We start from the raw sequence: 22,934 nt of genomic DNA, 5'->3' as shown, positions 1-22,934 counted from the left end.
TGTTCTTCCCCCTAAATTGAGCCCCGCTGGGGCAGCCGGCAAGAAGCAGCTGTTTGTTTAGTATTTTTAAATGAGTGTTAAAAGCTGCTCCAGCATGTTAGACTCTTCCTCCTCCGTGGCAAACCTGACAAGGGCCACGCGTTCAGGGAGAAACGAGCCCAGGAAAGAAATGACATCGTTCGCTGCACAGCACAGGAAGGTCACGGCTAAACAAGCCATGCAGGAGGAGGAGGGAGCTGGCAAGGAACGCAGAGTCTGTCCCGAATTTCCCTTTTCCCCCCTCCATCTCCGAAACCCCCAGCTCCCAACCTGACAAACAACGTTGCTTTTCTTCTAATTGGTTTCACAGGGTCCTTTCAAATCGACAGGCAAATGGCTTCTGCACAAGCGGTGCGCTCGCTCCCAGTTCTAGCAGCTGGAGCCAGGCTGGAGGTGTGGGGTGCAGAGGGTAGGAGAGCCCAGCCCACCCAGGAAGAAGGAACATCACTCTGCGGGTCACAGCCCAGCACCAGGCATGACCTGGCACAGGTTTGGGGGCTGCTTCTCACCACTACCGAGCAATGAGCGAGGGTCTGGTTGAGACCAGGGGAGGGTGAAGAACCATGGTCATCTCCAGCCAGCCTAACCACCTTTCCATTCGTGAAGATGTCTGCACCCCAGCTTGCTGGACCAGTAAAGAGGCTCCAAGGTTTTCTGAAATCACTGTAGGTCAGACTCCTGTCTTCCTCCAACAGACTGCTGCCCTCTCTGAGCCAGGCTCCTCTCTTGACTGTTTCCAAGACTGTCTGTATCCCTGCCTCATATTCCCGGGTGAGGGACAGGGGTTGCAGAAAACAGCAGTAGCACTCCTGCCTGCAGCCTGTAGGCTGATGGAGGACCTTCAGACCAACAGCTAATCACATCCAAACTAGTTACTCAGGTGACATCTGCCCCAGGACTAAACAGAGAGGCACAGAGGTGAAGCCCACCTGCTACCAGACCCATTTATGCTGCACCTACAATTACTGAAACAATTTCTAAATCATTTGGGGCTGGAGAGCCTGCCGTCAAGGTCAGACACCACTAGCTAATTGGAAGTGGCTTGAGAGCAGTGGGTGCAGCATCTGATGCCTGCAGCTCACAGCTCCAGCTCCCCTCCAGGGTGCCCAGGTAAGTCTCAGGGCTGGAGCCATCACAAGCAGCCCGTGTACCCCTCGCCATCCCCAGGACAGCAGCAGCACCAAGGAGGCCACAAAATGATTTCCAAGTGTTCTTGTTGTCCCAGCCAGGACCAGCACTAGCAGTTGTGCAAGTTGAGCTCTGTGCCAGTGGTGGCTCAATCTCCTCCAGGTCCCCACTGAAACTGTTAACAGCCTTTTCTTGTGGAGCATCCCAACGAACGGCCCTTCCTGAGATCAGGCTGTCCCAAGAGACACAGTCCTCACTGACAGACTGGGCTCCCAACTCCGGCAAGACCCCAGGATGCTCACGAAACCTCTGATCCCACAGGAGGGAAGGGTTAGGGTTAGGGAACACACAAATCCTCTTCTCTTCACCGTTAGGTGGGAGAACACCTTCTCTGCATGCTGGGTCCTGAGGATTCACGCACGCCCCACGTCGGCAAGCCTGCTCCCATATAGGGTGAACGTCCCCCGTAGCACTGACTGCTCTTGGACACGTTCACCTCGCTGTTGCCTTCACTTCAGCTGCCTGGGAGGGTCAACTCCTCGGCTCTCCGAATTCAAGATGACCACCCAATCTGTCATTTTGGAAAAGCAAGGACTGGCAACAAGAGCCTGAGAGCGCAGAGGCAGGGCCTACAGCGAGGCGAGCACCAGCAAACCTCTGCCACACTTCCCCGAGGCCCCTCACCTCTTCCAGCCCCTCTTCTGCTCCACCACGGCCCCACAGCAGGGCTGGGCCATCCCAGGCATGACCCAGCCACCACAGCCCCCGCTCCCACTATCCCGAGGGGGCTGGCCTATGGGAATTCAACCCAGCCACTGAGGGAAACCATCTGGGATGGCGATGTCCTGCAGTGGCTCCATGCACACAGCAGCAAGCAGTCGTGAAGTTGCCCCATCACTTCCACGTACTCTGCCTCCATTTTTCTGTCTGTAAAAACTGCTTCCCTCATGCACATAACAACGGGAGGACTAAATCAGCCACTGGATTCACTGTTCACAAGATGTAAGACCTTCCATGGGGATGCAAGCTCTGAGGCTCAATGCTGCTCTCCCAGGGAACAGACCCCATCATGCCACCAGTACTAAAGCAGTACCCAGCACACAACTGGAAGGAAACTCTTTGCAGGCAGTGCATCGTGCAGGCAGGACTCTTGGCAGGCAGGGACGTGCCCACGGGGGCATTCCCTTTCCCCGCACAGCTGCCACCCGACTCACCGCAGTGCTTGTAACCTGCAAGAGGCAGGCGGCTTTGGGGAGAGGCATGACTCTCATTTCCAGTTTTCATCAGATAAGACACTGAAACCCAAATAGATTAGATACTGTGCTAAGACGCCGGTAATTAAGACCGCCAAGGCCTGCCTGGTCTGGAAGCCATGAGTAAATAGAACATATCAAACAGAGTTATCCACCAATCCCTCCTAATGCACTCGGAGCCAGGCCCAACAGACATGTTAACATTGATATACACAAACTTATCAAATGAAGGTCATAAAAGCTGTCAGAGACACAGAGATGATGAACTACCAGCCCCAGCAGGCACGGTGACAAGAGGAGGAGCAACCTGGATCCATGGCTTTCCCAGGATCCTCCATCCTCACTCATGAGGAATGATAGGAATCCCAGAGACAGGTCAGAAAGTCAACGCAAGCCATGGACACAGAGAGGGGATTTAGCCCTAACATCTAAAGAGGTGACAAGGAACAGACAGGCCCTGAGAGCAAAAATGCTCAGAAACACCAAGAGGGTTCAGCCACTCCGAGGTGCCAGCCCAGAGCCCCCTCGCCAGCCCCAGCCCGGTCCCCTCGCGAGGCCATCGCCGCACAGGGCCCATCCTCCCCCGTCCCCGCATACCTTGGTGATCTTGGGGTCCGTGCAGCGGCTGTTGCCGTTGCTGGCATGCATCCAGATGTTGTCGTGGGTCTGGCAGTGCTGCCGCAGCGAGCAGCGCTTCTCCGACACGCACCAGCCGCACTCAAAGCGTGGGTCGGCCTTGAGGCACAGGCCGCAGCTCTCCCGCAAGGCCGAGCACTTGTACAGGTGGGCTGCAAGGGCAGGCAGAGCACGGCAGGTCAGCACGGCCCCCGGGTCCCACCGCTTCGGCACCAGCTCTCACAGTCCCCAGCCAAAAGCCACCAGCCCACAGCAGGGAAACCCCCAAATGGCCAGGAGACACCAAGACCCTGAATCTGATATGGACACAGAGCAGGTTGCCTTTGGGCTTCTTGTAGAAAAGCCTCTTCTTTAGAAAATCAGCCGAAAATCGGCACTGATACAACCTGAAGCTGGGGCAGGGGAGACAGAGCTGCCTTCCCACCTACCGTCGCATCCCGCACTTACCCTGGATGTTCTGGGGGTTGTCGATAACAAAATTCCCATTCCAAACCACGGACAAGTTGACTGGGAGGTCACTGATGTCATTCCCTTCGTAGAAATACTGCAGGAGGGGACAGAAGGAAGCAAAGCCCGTTAAACGGCAAAGCAACACACCTCAACGAGAGGCACGGAGAGGCGTATGAGACCATAACACGGATGTCTCCCCCATCAGCCATGAGAAGATGGACAGAGGCTTGGTTCAGACTAGCCCGACCACAAACAGACAGGCCTAACACAGCCACTGGCCAAAGCACTGGACACAGCACGTGCAAACCAGTAGGCTGGACTGACAAAAAAACAAAACAACGAAAAACCCAGAGGGTTTCCAAATAGACCAAAAATCCATTAACCCAAAGGTCTGAAAGTGCTGCTGCTTGCAGAGGGGGAAACAGATAACCCCTCTGAAGCACACATCCACCTCTCCCCACCCAGAAACTGGAGCCCCATGAAGGGACTGAACCCTTTGCCACATCCACTGCGACTGTGCAAAGAAGTCCCCAGCTTCAAGAGCAGCCCCGAATTACAGGAATTACATGAAGTTCGCAGCCACGTGGCCAGGGGTGGGCCAGAGCCAGGCTGGAGCAAGCGTGGCGCGACATTAGCCCCTGGGGAGGTCTCGGGAGAGCACCGCTCCCTGCAATGCGCTGCCTCCACAGGGCCCCCCCAGCCCACACGCTCCCCATCGCAGGCTGCGCGCCACCTCGAGGGCCTTCAGCTGCACCGGCTCCCTCCTCGCTCCCGCCACTGGCACCACTGCCCCAGTTCCTATGGCTCTTATGCCGCTGGCGAGTGGAGACATGACGGAGAGGGATCCGGGTGTCTTGGATTCAGGGGATCTGGTGCATTCTCGAACCCCACTCGAGCTCCTCTGCCAGACTCCAACACCCACCGCTATGTCGATGGACCCACCTCCAGTAGGCCCTTCGCTCCTTCCCCCCTCGAGCTCTGGTAAGCACGGCTTCCCCGCAGCGACCCCAGACTGTCTCACTGATGTTGCGGGCAGCTTCCCTTCCAGGCCAAGATCAAGCCCAGGCAGCCCCAGCAGTGCCAGGGCATCCCTCTCCCAGCTTGCACGGACCACGGCTTGCACAGCCTCCACGCGCCTCCCTGCTCAAGGAACACGCCGCCAGCAAAGGCTTGCAGACCAGCTCTCCGCAGCCGGGAGGCAGCGGCATACGAGGGTGACTTCGGGGAAAAGCACCAAGATAAATTACCCTTCAGCTGCACAAAACAGCAGAGGCCCAGCCAAGAGCCGGGGGAAGACCCGGTCTCATCTGCTCGCCCGTTTAAACGCATCAATGACCTAACCCACCTTGTGCTGGTCCTCAGCAGGCGCCAAGTCCAAGAGCCACGGCGGCAAGCTCCAGCAAACAGCTGCTCCCGTTCCAGCACCTCCTCCCCACCCAAATCCTCTCTCCCCGGCTTGAAACCTGAGCCAAAGTCCTGGCAGCCCCATCAATATTCCCCGCACAGCCTCCGCACGCAGGCGGAGAGGTTTAATCGATACGGAGACAGGAAGGCAGTCGGAACCATCCCTGACAGCTAATGACCTCCTTCGGCAAGAGATTCTCCGCTCCTCTCCGGAGAAAATGACAGGCGTGTCAGGAGAGATTAAATGAATGATTCATGGGTTGCTGGAGTTTGTTAGGGAGCCGCGGATGCTCGGGCAGCGGCTTGCCCAGGCTGAGACCCTGCCTCTCCGCTCTCCCAGCTCCAGCCGCAGGAGGCACCGGCGCATTCGGCAAACCCACAGCCGTGCCCGCACCTCGCCTCCTCCCCTCGCCCACCCCCTGCCTCAGCCATCCAGGCCTCACCCTCATTTGTCAACAGCCTCGTTTGCCTCCGGAGCGAGGCTGACCCTGGGCCAGCAGCCATCAGAGCAAAAGCGCTTGCTCTGATGCTGGCAAACGGCTCCCAGCACCCCAAGGGCGGAAGTGGCATCCCCGGGCTTTCAGTTACGAAGGATCTCAGCACTGCTGGGAAATGGGGAAACTGAGGCAGAGCGCCCAGGAATGGTGGGTGGTGAGCCGCCCCGGGTGAGACAGCAAGCCTGGTGCAGGAGTACTCAGCAACAGTCAAAGGGAGTAAGAGGCACAGAAGAACCTGCCAGAAGACAGACGGCAAGGGCTATTTTTCTTCCCTCACTCGCCTGTCGGAGCAGCAGGGACCAAGAGCCTGGGCGCACTGCCGGGGAGAGCGGCAGGGCTGGGGCTAACCAAAGGGCGGCAGGCGCTGGGCGATCCAGCAGAGGAAGAGGAGGAGGATGGGGGCAGCTGGCCCCCGGCCACTCTGCTGGGGCAGGCGAGAGGAGGGCTGGTCCACAGTGGTGGCCTTTCAATCCCACTCAGCGTAAGGCCGAAGGCATTCAGGGTCCATGCCCTGCCCAGCAGAAGTCCTACCTGTCCCTCGCTACCAAAAGAAGAGGGTTTTACCTGCCTCGCTCCGACGTGGGTCCCACCGCCTACAGAAATATCCCACCTCCAAACCACCCAGAAGGCTGTGAAACTCACAACACTGGTGACCAACCCAGAGGAGGTGGCCTCAGCACCTCCTCAGAAACTGCCCCCAGTTGCTGCCCCACAAAGCAAATTCGTCCCTTGCTTCAGCCCCTGCCAGCACCAGAGAAAACACCAGTGCATCCGGTCTGCTCCACCAGCTCCAGAGGAGGCAGAAACATGGCCCTCAGGAGAAGCCAGCATGCCCAGGCAGCTGTGGAAAGCGAGAGACACATCCTTCTCACCCCACCACACAGCTGGTCCCTCCAGTGCTGAGTCTCTCCCATCTGGGCAGCATCACAAGCTGCAATCCAGCATCAGACAGGGTACCAAAATGGTGCACGTATCTGAGACAAGACATGGTTGTACCAACGCACCCGCACCTCAATCCCTCTGACCCCATGAGGTGCAAACGACCACATCTGGTCCTGAGTTACACCTCTGCAGCTCTTGGCTAATGGTCCTACGCCCAGGGGCCACTCCACTGAAATTCAGGGAGGAAGACCCCAAAACACAGTCCTTGCTGAGGAGAAAGGCTGCTGCTGCTAAAAGCATGAAACATCCAACTGCAAACCCATCCCCTTCTCAAGAATCCAACAGTTTTGCCAAGAGCTCTCCTCTCCAGGAACAGCTCAGCTACACAGACCTGTGCGGGCTCCCGGCGCTCTCCAGGCATGGCACCGTGCAGTGCGGCTCGGAGGACTTTTAGCCACACTTCCACAATGCACCATCTACCACCAGGGCCTCTCAGCAAACAGCCCCGTCACTGGTCCTGTGAAGACCCAACCAGGACTGGACTGTTCACTTTCTTCTATCCTACATCCACCCCTTCAAGCAGCCAGAGGCAAAAGATATCCCCAACAGGACCACAATTAGGGGCTAGCCAGACCTGCAGTAGCAAGTGGAGACCCTTGGCAGCACGAGAGAGCCCATGTTGGGGAGGGATGCATCGGCGCCGGAGCAGAATTTAGCTGTGACGAGCCACGTGGCAGCGTAAGTGAAATTGGCATTTTCAATTTGTACTCTGACATGTCTCATTTGGGGCCCTGGCATCTTGGGAAGGCATCCAGCCTGCAGCTGTCCAAAACACTTATTTGCATCTCTCTGCCCCGGCTGCTTTTGGAAATTAGTTCTTCTGGGAGGTGGGGTGGAGGGTGGGGGAAGAAGAACAGGATGAGAGGCAGAGAGCGTATTAACTCTTCATGTGCCAGGCCCAAGGCAGCAACAGGTTTGTAAAGAAGGGAACAGGCGCAAGAGACTGTTTCTGGCTCACAGGACAGGCCTCCCCATCCAGGCCCCCGTGCTAAGCATGCTGAATTTGCAGCAGCCCAAGCAGACGGAGGGTCACTGCTTAAGCAGCCTGAAGTGCAAGGCCGCATGGAGGTGAGCGGCAGGCAGGACTACGTGCCGTTCTCCCGGCAGGCATTCACGGCGTGGGATCACACAGGAACAGAGATAGCAATGCAAACCGTGTCCTCAGCACGTGCATGTCCGCCAGCAGCATTTTACCTGCCCTACAGAGATGGGCAGCAGGCCCACAGCTTGGAGGCCGTCACAAGTCCCTGCAGGATGCTGGGAGCTGGAGTTGCCGCTCTGCTCTACGCGGGCAGAGCTGTGGCCAAAGGGGCTCAGGCTTCCGCCGTCTTGGAAGTCGACATCCACCGTATCGGTCTCTAATTCCCAAAGCATCTCCTAGTTTGCAGAGCCACAGAGCTCCCTGCTGCCGGGCTGGGGGGAGAGCAGAGTCCAGCTGAGATGCAGCATCGCATCTCACCAGTTATGGGAGCATGGGACCACAGCCTACCCCCGGGCCACACGGTCCCCAGGCTATCCCAGCAATCTGGGATGAAAACCCCCAGCTGCTTGCTTCCCCGGTCACTTCAGCTGCCAAGCCCAGCGGCTCCCGCTGCAGGAGAAGGAGGGCTCTGCCAGACTGCAATTGATTAAAGCCTGATGTCCGGAGGTGTTCAAGCACAGGCTCTCCTCTCCTTCGGCCACCTCGGGGAGGTCCCCTCCAACAAGAGCGGGTTTCTCTGCTTTCCCCTGGTCACCCTGGCGCTAGCCCCGTCCCCCTGTGACTCAGCCCCGTGAAGCCAAGCCAGGCTTTTCCGCCTCTCCAGACCAGCCCCAGCTTCTCCGGGAAGGTCACACACAGAAAAGCAGAGGCGCAACCAGCCTCCCAAAGCCCGGGGACAGGGTGGGGAGTGAGGGATGGCAGCCACACGGAGCCTCAGCGGGGAAGGCAGCCAGCGCCGCGCAGCCAGGGCCACAGCCACGTGCTGACGTTACACAGGCACAGCCAAAACCGCCCCCTGCTCTCACTCCCCTGAGCCTCTTCATACCCTCAAATATTTTAACCCTCTTACGCACTGGAAAATCCCCCTACTTGTTCCTTCTTGGGCTTGTCCTCTTTGTGGCTGGCCTAGGTTTCAGGTTTAATCAGTGCAGCAGAGCAGCCGGGAGAGACGAGGCCATTCGGTGACCGTCAGAGCAGTGAGAACTCATGCCACGGTAGCAAGGGACCGGCCATAAACGAGAGGGACAGGCTGGACATTAGGGAGGACGGAGGCTGATTCCCTCTGGCACCATACCTGTTATTTACCCCTGCACAAAGTGGATGCCTAAGAGATGTGGTTACAACCAGATGTGGCTTTGCATGGTGTAACTCACCACACCAGGAAAAGAGGCGGAAAATCGGGTCACCACCTGATGAGACAGCACATCTCCGGGTGGTTTCCAGTTTCGAAATCAGGGCAGGCTGAAAGAGGAGTCACGCTGCCAGCCAACCCTGGGTCACGGATCAGGCACCCTCGTCGCCGCCGCCTAACCGTAGCTGCTGCTGCCGTAACTCAGAGCCGAGCATGGGAAGGACGATGCCCCTCTCCACCCACAGGACTGCAGGTCACTGGTGCTGCAGGGGAGCTGGCACAGATGGGTTCTGGGCAGGTTCAGGAATCCAAAATAACATTTGCATTGAATGTAATAACCGGTTACCTGACAGCTCCAGCGCTCACACGTCTACCCAGGAAACCTTTGCATTTTAAGAAACTCAGCCTTAAGCTTTCGCTTCCCCTTTTGGCACCCTGATTAGCAGGTAAGCACCTTTTCCTGACCTTTTCCAGATGAGGGAAGTGAGAGACAGCTACCCACTTAGTCAGTGCCCTCATTAGGGCTTAGTTCCCATCTCCTGGCCCCCAGCCCAGACTGCTAAACCCTTCTGTCACGGGCTCCTCACAGCCTGACCCACCTGGGCTGGCTGATGCAGATCACACAGGGGGTGATTTACAGGTCTCTCCAGCTCATGAGATCCAAACAAGAGCCCAGGGGCAGCCAGCAGGTCCCATCACGCTGGCTCCTCCCAGCTCCTCACTAACACATTGCTAAACATCCATTAAACACTTAACGGTTATTAACATCCCAGTTAATCAATCTCTGTGGTTGCCAGCAATTTGTGAGGAGCTGTGGGAGGGGAGGCCAGGGCTGGTGCGAAACACAGCGGGGACGTACCGACCCCAGCAGCCTTGCTGCGACACCATGCTCTGCTCTGCAGACAGACCCAGGAACCCTCAGTTGTACCGAAGCAGGAGGCACCACGGCAGCTGACTCTAGGATGTGGTATGGGAACGAGAAGCTTGCTCTGGGAGCAAACAGTGACAGGCACAGCCTAGAGAGCAAACAAATGGCTGTTGCAACAGAAAAACATGCTCATCACCCACCACGGCACTGCCAGCAAAAGGGAACGGGAGAATACATGTCATCGAGTGAGGCAGCAGCAGAGGCACGAGCTCCTCAGCTCCTTATCTAACCAGGAGCAGCCTTTTGGTACCTTTCTGGAAGAGCCTGCCCACGCGGCAGAGCGTGGAAGACCCAGTGGGGGATGCGCCAGCCCCACCAACCTGGACACGGCTATTCCCAGCAAGGCTCCTTTCTCCAGGGAAATGACTCAGCCAAGAGGCCTCCTCGCCAAGCCTTTCTCAAGGCTTCATCCAAAAGTTATCTCGGAGATCTTCCTAAATAACAGCTGACAACCTCACGCACTTCTCCCAGCTCTGCTTCTCACGCCTACCCCGTCCCTGCAGTTTGTCCCACACCGGAGACACCTGCCGTCCCGGCACCAGGCGGGCAGGCACTCGAAATCTGGGGGCAGATCTTGCCGAGATGCACTTCAGGGGGCTCCAGCAAGCACCGCTGGCCCCATGCTGACTGGCCAAAGGCCCTGGCCCTCCCCAGCCCAGCCACAAGGCACTGTCTGCCCAAGGACACCAGATCCCTTGCCGTAGGGCAGCTGTCGTGCTGGAGGAATAACCTGTGCGAAGCAGACTTGAAGGAACAGAGGGATGCAGCACCAAGAGAAAGACGACAGAGGGGTTGTTCCCCTGCCCACTGCGAGCTGTGCAAACAAACCCATACATCCAAATTTTCCTTACAAACACCCACTCAAGGTCCTCTCCTCCCTCTCACACGCACCATCCCCCTGGACTGCATTTCTGGAGGAATGGTTTGGCTGCAGCTGTGTCCTATTTTTCTGTAGTTGATGACCTCAACTCCTTCCTTGCACTACGGGGACGGCAGTAATGTACATCGCGTCTCGCCAGGGCTCAACTGCAATTCATCATTATTTTATCTGCTGGAATTTAATTGGATCCTATCAAACTCTCCTGATACTCCCTTTTCACTTTAAACACTGCTGCAGGAAAGATAAATGTAGGCACTGCTAGGACAGAGAGCACGGCTTTGTTGGCGAGCGGTTCTGGGGTTGTAGACTCCAATCCTGTTTCCCTCTTCGTGGCTGGTTAATTAGAGATACATATACTGGAGGTGTGCAGCACTCAGAACAGGGCATGTGTGCATGATTTATGTGCCTCTATAAATACACCCTAGGCCTAGTAAAATCCTGTCATATACACAACAGCACAACTTGACAGCAATGCCTCGGCTCTGCTTCTGTATCTCCTTTTGATCTTTTTATGTAGGTCTTCTCCTTTCCTCTATCATCATATTCAAGTTTCTTCAACTGGATCCGTCCTGCCCAAAATTCAGCAGGGTGTAAGAAAGAACCCAAGACCCTGGGACTGGATCACTAATGCCTACGCTCCACTATGATCAAAAAAATAAATAAATAAATAAAGTAAAAATCTGCCAGGATTTGCTTCTCTTCCTAAAATCCAGTACCAAACATGGAACTGGGTATCCCAAACTCCGCTGTGCCTGGGTACCACAAGGCTGTCCGGTAAGAGGAGAGGGTGGCACCAGGACTCCTGGTGGTTGCCCGCGGCTCTGCCACCCTCAGGCAGCTCCTTCACCCTCTCCGCACCCAGCTCCACCGTCGCCTCCAGGACCGGAGCTCCCCACCTCCCATGGGTAACACTTGAACAAGTCCCCTGAAGACCTGCGATGACAGGTTTGATAGACGAGCACAAAAACAACACAACCCAATCAACTCTCATCTCACACACAAAAAAACACTCTTAAACTCTGTCTGTCTTCCTAAACACCTGCAGAAGTGCCCACCCCACCAGCCCCGCACAAATCAGCTGGCTCCGTTGGGTGACCTGGGGCACAGGGAGGAAAGCGTCCCAGGCCCACATCATTTCGTCACGAGGGCAAGGACAGGGGACGGAGGGAGGGGGTGACATCTGGAGAGACGGGCAAGCCTCGGGCGGCGTGTGCCAGGGGCCTGGCAAGGAAGGACCTGAGAGGGAGACACGGCATTGACACAGCTGCTCACCACCACATGTGGCTTTTGTTAAAAAGAAAGGGAAATAATTGATGCATGAGGCTTAATTTAAAGCGCTGAGACAACAAACTCAAATACTCGTGGAAAGGAGATCAGGATTCTTCCTATTTTTATATTTAAAGGGAAAGAACAGTCTTTGGGCTATTGCAGCCTTAAGAGGAACATCCTCAAGAGAAAAAGTGAAATCCTTGACAGTGAAATCACTTGTAGCCATTTTGCCGGTACTAGGATTAAATTTGATCAAGTCAATCATTTGAATGCCTGTTTCTCCGTTATAAGCAGTGCTGCAGATTCCAAATTATGGTACTTTCCACCAGGGAAACTGTTCATTTTTTGCAGCAGGTGGAAGGACAAGTCCCTTATAGGGATGACAGATGGAAAGAGCGGGCAAAGTTAGGGATTGCTTGGGAAGTGAAATTCAATGCTATTACCTGCATAGATTTAGAGATATGTGACCATTTATCTGTCCTCTATTGCAAGGAAGTAGACCTGAAAATGTCTGCCTCCAAAAGATTTAAAGTAATTAGCAAAAATTAAAATTTACTGGAAAAGAATTTATTTTCTTATTTTTTTTGTTTTTGCTTCTTTACAACACACACAGAAGGTCTTTAAGGTTTTATTTGCTTCCCTCTCGAGGACGAGAAAGAGATATAAGTGGGGAGGCAGAAAAGGGGTTTTGCTGCTTGCTTTTTGACCTGGGATGTATGGGGAACACCAAGCCTGGTCTCCCTTGAGTATATTGAAGATCTATTGGGTGTCTCATATGATGTTTATAGTCGACACTCAAACCTTAATGAATGGACTGTTGAATATTTAACAAAGACATCCCTTCTTCAAAGTGCTAAAAAGTCACTGGAGTTTGACAAGCACTAAAACTAAACAAAAGACAAAGAGTTTTAAGTGGACTTGACTTATTATCCCTTCCATTCACCCTTAATTCAGGAAAGCATCCCTAATTCAGCAGAGTAATTAACCTCTTGTTTAGATCCCATTGAACTCATGGAAACAAAATGCTTAAATGCCTTCCTGAATCGAGGACATCAATTTCTCACTTCTACGCTCTGAGGATATCATCATTTCACTATTTCTCCACTCACCAGAGCGTCTTCCACACCAGACAAGACCTGAATTCCTAACATGAAAAACGAATCAAAAGTGAAGACACCAGTAGAGCTTTCCAGCCCAATCCACCCATCGCCAGGAAGCAGCCGGGGCCACCCGCTCGGTGCCTGCACCCTGACACCCCACTCCCTGCGGGTCACTCCGGGGTGACGGCGCACAAAGCATGAAGTGCTATCAACAAGCCAGATGGACTGCAAAAAAGACAGGGAGGAGACAAGTTTCGCAGAAGTGTGAATTTGAATCACCCACACTATAAAGCAGCCTGGCTAAATGCCCTCAAACATTAAAGCAGGCGAGCAGACCCTGAAAGTAAAGACAGTTTCTTTCAAGCCAAAACTTTTTTCTTCCTTCTGTGAAGCTACCCTGTGCCTGAAAACAAAGACTTTTGGCTGAAACCTCAGCGCCGCAGAGCTGCTGCCTCCCATTCCCAAATCCATATGACCTGCAATGTCACTGACTGATTTTCCAGCCATCCTGCTTTGCTTTCAGGATGCGTCTGGCAATTTTCAGGTCAAACGGACAGTGCTGCTGGCCAAGGAGAAGGCGCCTGCCACCCGAATCCTGCGTGGGGACCATACAGCAGGGAGCGACACTGCCCAGTGACTCACAAGCCGACAAATCCTTTTGGGCAAGAGCTACAGAGGCCGTGCAGCTCATGACACCAGTGCTGAAAGCCACAGCATTGGTGTGGAAAACACAAAAGGTGCTTTTTGCTACTGCCTCTCCTTCTGGCTTGCAAAGTGAAACTTACTGGGGAAAAACGAGCCCAAAATTATCCAGGATCCCCAACCCAACCGCCTACCCCCTCTCCTCAGCTACTTAAAGCCTCTGATCCTTTCCCAGCTCCAGGCCTAGCTGACTGCATCTCCAAAGGGAAGAGGCAGACATGGAGAAGAGAGAGCTGCCTGCTCGACTCAGCGTTGCAGGGCAGAGGGGAGACCTGGCAGGAGGAGTGGGCAGAGCTGGCCAAGGGGCGAGGACGTGGGGTAGCCCCATGGCTCAGGGCAAGCAAAGGCAGAGGCTCACAAGACGTCTCCTCAAAGCGGAAGAGCCAGGGACTGGTAAATCACTGCAAAGGATGAACTTTTGTCACTCAGCAGCAGCAGCCTGCTTCTCCCTTCATGCTTTTTATTAGGAGGAAAATCACAGCTGGCTTCCTCCTGCCCCAGCAACACCCCCCAGCATCAGCCCGAAATGGCCTCCTGGGGACACGGGGGCACCACACACGTCCCCATGAGGATACAACCCAGTTCTGCTCCTCGGCTCATCCAAAACATCCACTGGGATCCTGCCCCACAGGTAATGGTCAGGGCAGAAAAGGCATCGCTGCTTCACATGAGCCGGGAGGCCTCATCTCCTGGCACCCCTGCCGGTGCTGAGCTGGGCTCGGCTGACTAATCCCATTGACCTTAACGGAGCGACTCATAGGATGCAAGTCAGGCCTGCAAATTGGCAAGCACAGGAAAAAGGCACTTTTTCCTACGGGCTGCCAGAGCCTACATCCGCTCCCCGCCCAGACCTATCACAGCTCCTGCCCAAGACAGGCATGGTTTTGGCTTGCAGGCTGCTTGTGCACCTCTGCCCCCGGGCTGAGCCCGGACAGGCTCACCCGCTCACGGGGACAAAGAGGCTTCATTTCTTAAACCTTTTGCAATGGAAAATGCTTCCTCCAAAGCCTCCGCGCTGCCGGGTGGCACAATCCCCTGGCCTCCTCCCCAAGCCCATGGGGCTGTGAGGAGGTCGTGCACAGGCACGGGTGCTGAGCAGGTATTTGGCGTAACTGCCCTCCTGCTGGGAAAGCGGTCACTCGGCTGACCTCCGAGAAACTTCTCGCATGGCTGCAATAGAGATGGAGGAGCCGAGCTCAGCTACCAGCAACGAGACCCCAGCGATGGGACCCCCGTCCTGGGGATGTCTATGGTGATGAGATGGGCGATTCGTCTCTTGCAAACAAAAGCAGAAATCCGTCATGCCCCTCTTGAATCACGAGCACTGGGCTATGCCAACTCCTACAAGTCAGGCTACGAAACACGAGCTCTAGGAGATGGGCAAAATGGGATCCGGAGGCAGGTCCACATGGAAAGCACTGGTGAGGGAAGCAGTTAAAATTGGAGATTAAAACTGGGGACAATCAGCCAAGTTAACTTGGCGGACACAGCTTGCTGCAGCACTCAAACGCACTTCTTCCCCGGACTCCCTGTCCCGGAGTCAGCATTGAGACGACAAACCTTTGCTCACGCCACCCACAAGGACAGCTTCTTCCAGCAGACCCTTGCAGACACGTCTCCAGTCCAGCATCTTTCTACTACAACCCTCTGAGCCAGAGCTTGCACTTCGCGCTGCTGGGTGCATTAACGTCCAGGCCAAGCACTGATCCTCCTAAAAAATTTCCACCACGGAGCCCAGCCGTTCTGGACGGGAAGCATTTTTGCTCCTAATAAACTGTGTGTGTTGCAGAGAAAGAGCCCTGGCAGCAGAGCATCCCTCCCGGCATTAGCACAGAGGGCACGAGGCAGAGGACTCGGGATGCTCTTCACGCCCAAACCCTCTGGACCCCAGGGGTCCTGAGCACACAGCAGGAAGGAGGGAGCCAAGGCCGATCTTCAATGGCTTCTAAATGTCACTCGTGCCACTGAAGGACAGGGGAGCAGGGATTGGCACTGGTGTGAGGCTGCAAATGAGCTTTCACAGTGTGAGTGATGGAAAACAAATTTTAAAAGGATTAAACCACAGGGAGAAGGGAGGGGCCGTCTCCATGCAGATGAGGAAAGGTCAGTGCGGAGCCCAGCGGGGCAACCGAGGAACGAGCAACGCCGTCTCCCTAGAGGGGGTGGCTATTAATACCTTAGATCTGTTTGCTCACGGGCTCGGCGCTCCCTGCACAGGAGCCACCGTGCAGCACGGGACGCACACGCGCAGCTCACAGAGGGGGCCACAAAACGCCTCCTCGCTTCGGGGCTCAGGGACAAGGCAACCGCAGAGGGCAGAGCGGTCTGCAGGAGAGAGCTTAGCGGCAGAGGCGCAGGCAGCGCAGCGCCGCCGGGGCTGGGCTGCAGAGCAGGCAGGCTCGGGGGGAACGACAGAGCTGCCGGCTGGAGCCCAGGACGAACCCGGCGCTGCACGACCAGAGGGAAAGCACTGGCTGGGCTGGGAGGCACGAGGGTACGCGCACGAACGCAGCGGGGCGTGCGCAAAGCAGAACGACTGAGAAGACGCTGGCTTGTAAAGCGGGATCGTTGGTGTTAGGGGAAACCAAGAGCAGGCAGGGAGGCAAGAGCGGAGGGGGAGGCAAGAGCGGAGGGGGAGGCAAGAGGGGAGGGGGAGGCAAGAGGGGAGGGGGAGGCAAGACTCTGCAACGTCCGGGCCAGCTGGCTCTGGTCCAGGCAACTTTCCTTGGCTTTCAAAAGCGAATCTCTTTGGAAGTGCTCCTAAAGCCTGGAGGGGTCCCCAGGGGCGGCGCTGGCTCAGCGGCAGGGGTGTTGATCCTATCCGGAACAACCCCACGCAGCAACCCCCTGCACCTGGGAGCGGGTCAGCGAGCACCGAGCACAGGCTGACGGGGGCAAAAAGGGGCTGGGAGCTCGCCCCGGGCCCTGCAAGTACCCGAAACCTCTGGTACCTGCCCGCCAGTCGTGCCAGAGGGAAACGAAACCCGGCCCTGCAGCAAGCCAGGGAGCTCAGCGCTCCCGGGGCAGGGCAGGAACGAGCAGCCTGGAAACGAAACACGCGCCAAGCAGGGAAACGCCGCGCAAGCTCGTGCCGGAGACCCCAGCCAGGAGGCAGGAGGTCCACGCGCCGTCCCACGGCCCCGCTCCCCGCCGCGGGAGAGCCGCACGCTCACCGAGGTGTTCTGGCACTGGATGCTGGTGCTGTTGAAGCGCAGGGCCGTGACGCGGGTGGTGCTGCCGGGGATGTGGAAGATGCACTCATAGTTGCGCTGGCCGGACTGCGGCTGGGGCAGGTTCTTGGCCGTCAGGGTGATGGGTTTCACCACTCCCACAGGGATGTAGATCTGGGTGGAGGGCAGGATCTGGGGGCAGTCCTGCAAGGAGAACAACAGGCAACCGATGAAGCAGAAGACACTGAAACCTCTCCCCAACACCAGGACCCCCGGGAAAAGACCAGAACAGGCAATCCTGCGTGTACACTTGAGTAAATCCTTGTGCGCAACCATCCCAGAGTCTCATGGCTGCTCTGATCAAAGTCCTGAGCACAGGAGAAGAGACAAAAGAGGAATCTGCCCACAGGGCCATTCGGTGTTCTGCTCAGCTCAGGTCAATCCAGTGAGCTCCAGGCTGTAGGAGGTGGGGAGGGGCTTCAGCTATGGCATCTGCAACTTGGAACTGCAACAGCAGCATATCAGCTGCAGGTTTGGGTGAAATGACTGGTAATGAGAGGAGTTTTAATGCTGTAACTGTGGTCATTAGGTTTCAGAGTTAACATCTACTGGGCTATGCAATGTCAGTACTGTCTCAGACCTCCTGTTTCCTTCACAGCCTCCATTTCCCCTAGTTCACGAATGGATAGAAAAGCCTTTTTCCCCCCTTTTTGAAAGGTGCCATTCTGGAATGCCCTTCTGTGGCAAGACGCCATTCTGCAGCAAACTTTGCAGAACGACAGCCCTCAGAAGTGCCCCCTGCTCCTACCTGCCTTCCCTGTCAGCTGGCTGCTGGGTCAAAGACACCCCTCTTGCTGTGGGCACCCAAAGCTCTGCCAAGCTGCCCCAATCCAGGAGCCCTCCGCAAGCCTCCGTCCTGAGAGCCCTCAGTGACAATCACAACCGAAGCGGGAAGGATGCTGTGGCCACGTGGCCAGCTAGAAGCAGCGTGTGCCCAGAGCAGTCTGCCCGCCTGAAGGGATGGCTAAAGGCGGCCCTGCGATTCCCAAAGACGGCTCACACCGTCCTGCTGAACAAGCGACAGAGCTGCCTCCAGCTCTCCCAGCACGGCTGACCTAGAAAAGCCAGCTCAGCCCCTGCAAAAGGAGGAGCGGTGCCTCCTGCTTCGGGATCCGCACAAAGCCGCTTCTCGCCAAGGGGAGCCCAGCCACGTGCCAGCCGGCTCTGCCTGCCGAGGAGCCGCCGGCAGACCCCACGGGGAGCCCCGGGGCAGCAAGGCCGCGGCCGCTCCCGCAAGGCGACGCTGATGAGCCCAGCCCCGGGAGGGAGGCAAGGCCACCGAGCCCCACAGCAGAGCTCGGATGCACCTTGCCAGGCCCCCACGCTCCTCAGGGAAGGAGCCGTCGGGAGGGCAAAGCTCGGAGCTTTTAATAGCCGCTGGTTCTGCGCTGCTCCTAGCGGAGCCCCCGAGCCTCACGTGCAAAGCACACGAGGGGAGCACACAAGCACACAGGGGAGCAGGAGGGAGCAAAAATAAATAAGCTCGGGCAGAAAAACAGCTCCGGGGCCCCCAAGGATGCCACCTCGGCAGCAATAGCCTGATGCAATCCCACGCCAGCCTTGCAGGGCCCGGCTGAGATCTCGCACCTAGGGCAGCTACTCTTAGAAGTGTCGGCTGTAAATAACAGCACAGGGGAATAATGTGTTTTTGAAACGAGCTAGGCTGAGAACAGAAACTGCCGCCGCTCAGGGACCGGCAGCAGTGCCAGGGAAGGGCCATTCCCTCTCCGCAGCTGCCCCGCTGCTCTCGCGCTGCTCCGTAGGGCCGGGGCAGCAGGAGTCACGGGCAGCTCTTCCCCCAGCCACGGCCGACCACGCACAGCCCAGCCTTGACCAGGTACCTCCTCTACCTTACCCACACACCTCCCACATACCTTTTCTAAAGACTGGCTTTAATCATTCAGTTTTCAGTTTTCTCTGAAAAAAACAGCCCTACTCCTCCTTGCTCCCCAGACCTCATCCCAGGCAGGCCAAAATGCTTCCCTGCACTTACAAAACACTTGGTTTATCTGGGCAGCATTTAACCAAGAGGGGAGATGATCTTTATCCCAGCCTATGGGATTAATCTAACTATAAAACAACACAGAGGAATGAAAAAAAACCCGAAGTTTCATTTAGCAAATACTGACATAAAACCCCAACTGGTTTTACTTTTAAAATTTCCTGTTCTTCTCAGCCTGTATTCCCCAAAAGGGCATTTTTTCTAAGGGAAGAAAACTATTTGTCCCCAAAACATATCAAACCAAATGAAAGCAAAAAGGAGCAGCGGCGTCAGCTCAGCCACCCGCAGGCAGTGACAGCGAGGGGCCAGACCGCGGGCTTGCAGCGCCGCCTCTGCCACCGCCTGCCCCTGTCCCCACGGAGGAGCCGCCTCCCGCGCTGCACCGCCGTTCCCCTCTGCAGAACGGGGCCGAGGACGCCGACCCGCTTTTAGAAACCGCCCCGCGCTCGCGGCGGGAAGCCCCGCGCGCAAGCTGCGGTTTATAATTAGCCGTCCCTGCCGCAGCGAGGCAGCGGGTCGCCCTCGGCTCCCGGCTCGGGATCGGAGCAGAACTGCTGGCGGAGGAGACGTCCTTGCCTGCTTGATCCCTCTCTGCATTGCAGGGACACACCGCGGGTGGCACGTGCCCTCCCCGCAGGGTACGCACAGGCTCGGCGAGGATTAGCTCTCTGCTCGCTCTCCCACAGGACATCAAACGCCTCCGTTTCCTCATTCTTCCATAATTGTTACTTTCGGCCCAGCCGGGGATGCGGGTAACCCCATCCTGCCCCGGCTGCTCACGAGGATCGCTCCGCGGCCAGGATGTCCAACGCCGTCACCGCCAGTCTCAGGCGCCATCGTGGTGCCCAGGTCCCCATGCCTGGCCGGGACGTGGGGGAGAGCCGGTCCCACGCACAGCGCGGCAGGCACGTGCTTGCATCTCCCGCACGCGGGCCCGTTTTGCTGAGTAGCTGTTTGAGCCGGAGCCGAGTCCTCCTGCTACGTCACATGTTCTGCATCTGCTGGCAGAAGTGTCTCATCCAGCAAAAATTTCAGCCTGCTCCAAAACAGGAAGCACCTGGTGCTCACGGACTCTCGCGCAGGGCTCCCTTGGTCCCCACGCTCCCCGCCGCAGGCCAGGGCGGCTGCGACTCGGCCTCCCTCCCCCTCAAAACGCAGGGCTGGTGGTGGGGGGGGGGCATTTAGACAACTCATCCCCCTAAAATCAATTCAAAGAGCAGACAAAACTCGCCCAGGCACCACCTGTCACTAAACTCCCTTGGAAACGCTCTGCACAGCCCACAGAGCTCCCCAATCCCTCAGCAAATGCCGACCCTCTTCCCAGACCTGGTTCCCAGGAGTGGGGAGCTATAAAGCAATGGGACGAGCACAAAAGCAAGAACCCCCCCACCCTTTCAAATCTTGGAAATCTCAGATTTTCTCCCATTAAAACTGGACTTTTAGCTGGATAAAGATGTTTACGAGGGTGCCTATATTTGCTCTGAGAGTTAGAGATTTAGAGCCATGATGTAATTGCAGTGGTTTTCTTTTCTCTAGCAGCTCCCAGCTCCAGCTGCAAGGCTGCATCATCTGCAGAGATGGGGACGAAGGCAGGCTGGGGCTGGGCTGGACCGGGGTCATGGGCGGCAAGGAGCCACAGGGCAGGGGACACTCCATGTGCCCCGCTGCCCTGCCTGATTCCCCTCCGTCTCTCCCCCCTCACTCTCTCTGACCACTGCTTTCCCCCATCTCAGCTCCCATGCCGGCTCCTCTCTCCATCGGTCTCTCACGAGCTCTCCCTCCTCGTGTTTGCTGCATCCCCTCCCCTCCACGTGCTAGCACCTCCATCCCCATGGCCACATCCTTGAAGAAGCTTCTCTGCTCAGCCCCATCTATCCACCCTCTTTGCCTCCTCTTGCGCTCCCCCCTCTCATGAGTTTCTCTGAACGGGTTTCTTTCCCATTCCGTCTCTTTGCCAGTTGAGTCCAATTCCCTCCAGCAGGCTTTACCCCTTCACATACGGGCGGGCCCCTGGTCACCAGGACAGGGCAGGAGGCCAGCAAGGTACACTTGGTCCATGGAGCTAGGGACAGGGACAAGGGGCCCTGACTCCAGTTCAGCTGGGGCGCTTGCCCCAAGGGTGCTCACAGCAGCATGGGACAAGTCCGCAGCCTCGCGGTATCGCTGTACACGGCCCCGGGAGCTGCGAAGGGCACTGTGGACTGACTTCACCGGGCACTATGAAGAACCATTCGCCAACATCCCTTCTGCTCCAGCTGCCTAAGCACCCTGAGGATCAGACCTCTTCCCAGCCACATCAAAGAGCAATCTTCTCTGAGGCCTTTGGGGTTCTCCATGAAGTCCTCCTGGTCTCACCCATTCCCACCAGTCGGGGAAATGAAGAACAAGCACGAGCTGAACTTGCTTAGACTGAACAAACATGCTTGGTGCCTGCAGGAGGCCAGCCTTTCACCCTCCATGTCCCCAGACACCAGGGATTATCTCAGGAGAGCAGCTTTTTGGTAAAGGAGAATTCAGTTTCAATTACTGAGCACATCCTCAGCCACCCCTAGGAACTGTGAGCGGGAACATGGGAACAGCAGCATGAATAGCAGCCGTGCTCCCTTCATCATCCCTTCCCCACATTTCACCCCAAGAGAAAACCACAGAGGACAAAGATCTCTGGGAATATGAAGTAACCAAAGACTCCAGAGTGCAGGGGTTTAAAGCCACAGCAGCAGGAGAGCAGGGACATCCTTCCTGCTGCTGCCATTCCCAAGCACACTCAAATGAGTGGTGGCTCCTGTCCACACCCAGTTCTGCTTCTTCCATCCCCCAGAACATACCTGGCACAGAAAGACACTTCTGCAGAGCCCAATTATCCATGCACTTCCACAGTAATGTCCCAGGCATGCCCAGGACAGAGTGCTCTGGGTTGCCGTTTGTGTTTTCCTGCAGAACACCTACTTTTCCACCTCCAGAGGGAACTGAATGACTCTGCCTGTACTGCAGGTGCCAGTGGGAACCAGCAGATACAGAGTTAAGCAATAGTATTAAGAGATTTCCACGCCTTTTCTGACCAATGCCCACCATGCTCAAACCAACCGAAATGCAGACAGACCAAATCCTGCTTAAAATAACTCCCAGAGTTAGACATCCTCCCACAGACAGGATCAGGCTGAACGTCTACCATTAATTTGTCCAGCAGTGCCATGGTCTGGCACCGAGTAACCTCTACCCACTCACTGGGCTCCTTGGGAGGTTTGGCTGCATTGCTCTGGTTTGGGAGTCTGCTCAGGACCAGGCTTGATGGGGAAAGGGACAGGATTTCTAATCTCAGTCTGAAGACACAGCCCACAGAAGCGGCTGGTCTGAGGGCATCTTGCCACTCCTGCCAGGAACTGCTGAGGCCACACCAAAGTGAAAACAAGCTGAGCCAGGCTTTCCAAACCTCAGGCCAGGCACTGCTCCAAGTCCCAGTGTGACCAAAAGGTCTGCCGGGGGACAGCTTGCCCATGCTCGGAAGTGACACAAGTTCACAAGCTCTGTCCTCTGGGAAAGGTGCACACATCTCAAAGATGACATGCCAGTGGGTATAAGCAGAGGCTTTTGGGTTCACCCTATGGGAAAGGAGGAAGAGCTCCAGAAGTCTGCCCGCCATGCCCTCGGCGGGCGAGCACTAGGGAAAGGGTAGGCACAAGAGCTGCAAGACAGCTGGTGGTCTGAGAATCGCCAGCGCTGAGCGTCCTGTTTGCAGAAGCAACGTCAGAGCTGGCTGGAAACGCGACCTCAAGAATAGGGCTCCATGTTGCCTGGGACAGGCTGACTCCTCGCCAGATTTCTTCAGGGCACAAGCTGGGAGAAAACAGCTTTTTCTAATGTGCTCACATTACATAATTCCCCCTTGTGCTGGGCAGCTGAGCTGGGTTTGTCCCGGCCTGCACATCACACAGGCTGTCTGGGGCACACTCGAGTGCCGATGAACACGACACCACCCCCTGTGCTTGGTAATACCCCAACAAAGGTGAGAGAAGGTGCCAAAACTTGGAATTCAGCTCTGTTTATGATGGAAGAGGCAGGGGAAAGCCATCGCTGCTCTCTCATATCCGCAAGTCCAAGAGGATCAGCACAGAGAGCGCTGACTTCAGCTGCAGTAGGGACA

The 22,934-nt window shown here is 56.3% G+C and overlaps 1 protein-coding gene across 6 annotated transcripts in view; it reads right to left on the bottom strand.

The window, feature by feature from the left end:
- PLXNA1 (plexin A1) overlaps positions 1-22,934 on the bottom strand; it is a 165,587-nt gene that overhangs the window by 41,413 nt on the left and 101,240 nt on the right. For all 6 annotated transcript variants that reach the window (XM_067303322.1, XM_067303325.1, XM_067303324.1 and 3 more), the window contains 3 exons: positions 16,735-16,935; positions 3,504-3,600; positions 3,018-3,208 (listed from right to left, as the gene is read on the bottom strand). In XM_067303322.1, the coding sequence (XP_067159423.1) occupies positions 3,018-3,208; positions 3,504-3,600; positions 16,735-16,935 (489 nt within the window). The remainder of the gene's footprint in view (positions 1-3,017; positions 3,209-3,503; positions 3,601-16,734; positions 16,936-22,934) is intronic.

This window comes from Apteryx mantelli, chromosome 12 (genome assembly GCF_036417845.1).
Source record: "Apteryx mantelli isolate bAptMan1 chromosome 12, bAptMan1.hap1, whole genome shotgun sequence".
Lineage (NCBI taxonomy): Eukaryota > Metazoa > Chordata > Aves > Apterygiformes > Apterygidae > Apteryx > Apteryx mantelli.
The sequence above is the reverse complement of the archived record's forward strand: the minus strand, read 5'-3'. Positions and strand labels throughout refer to the sequence as shown.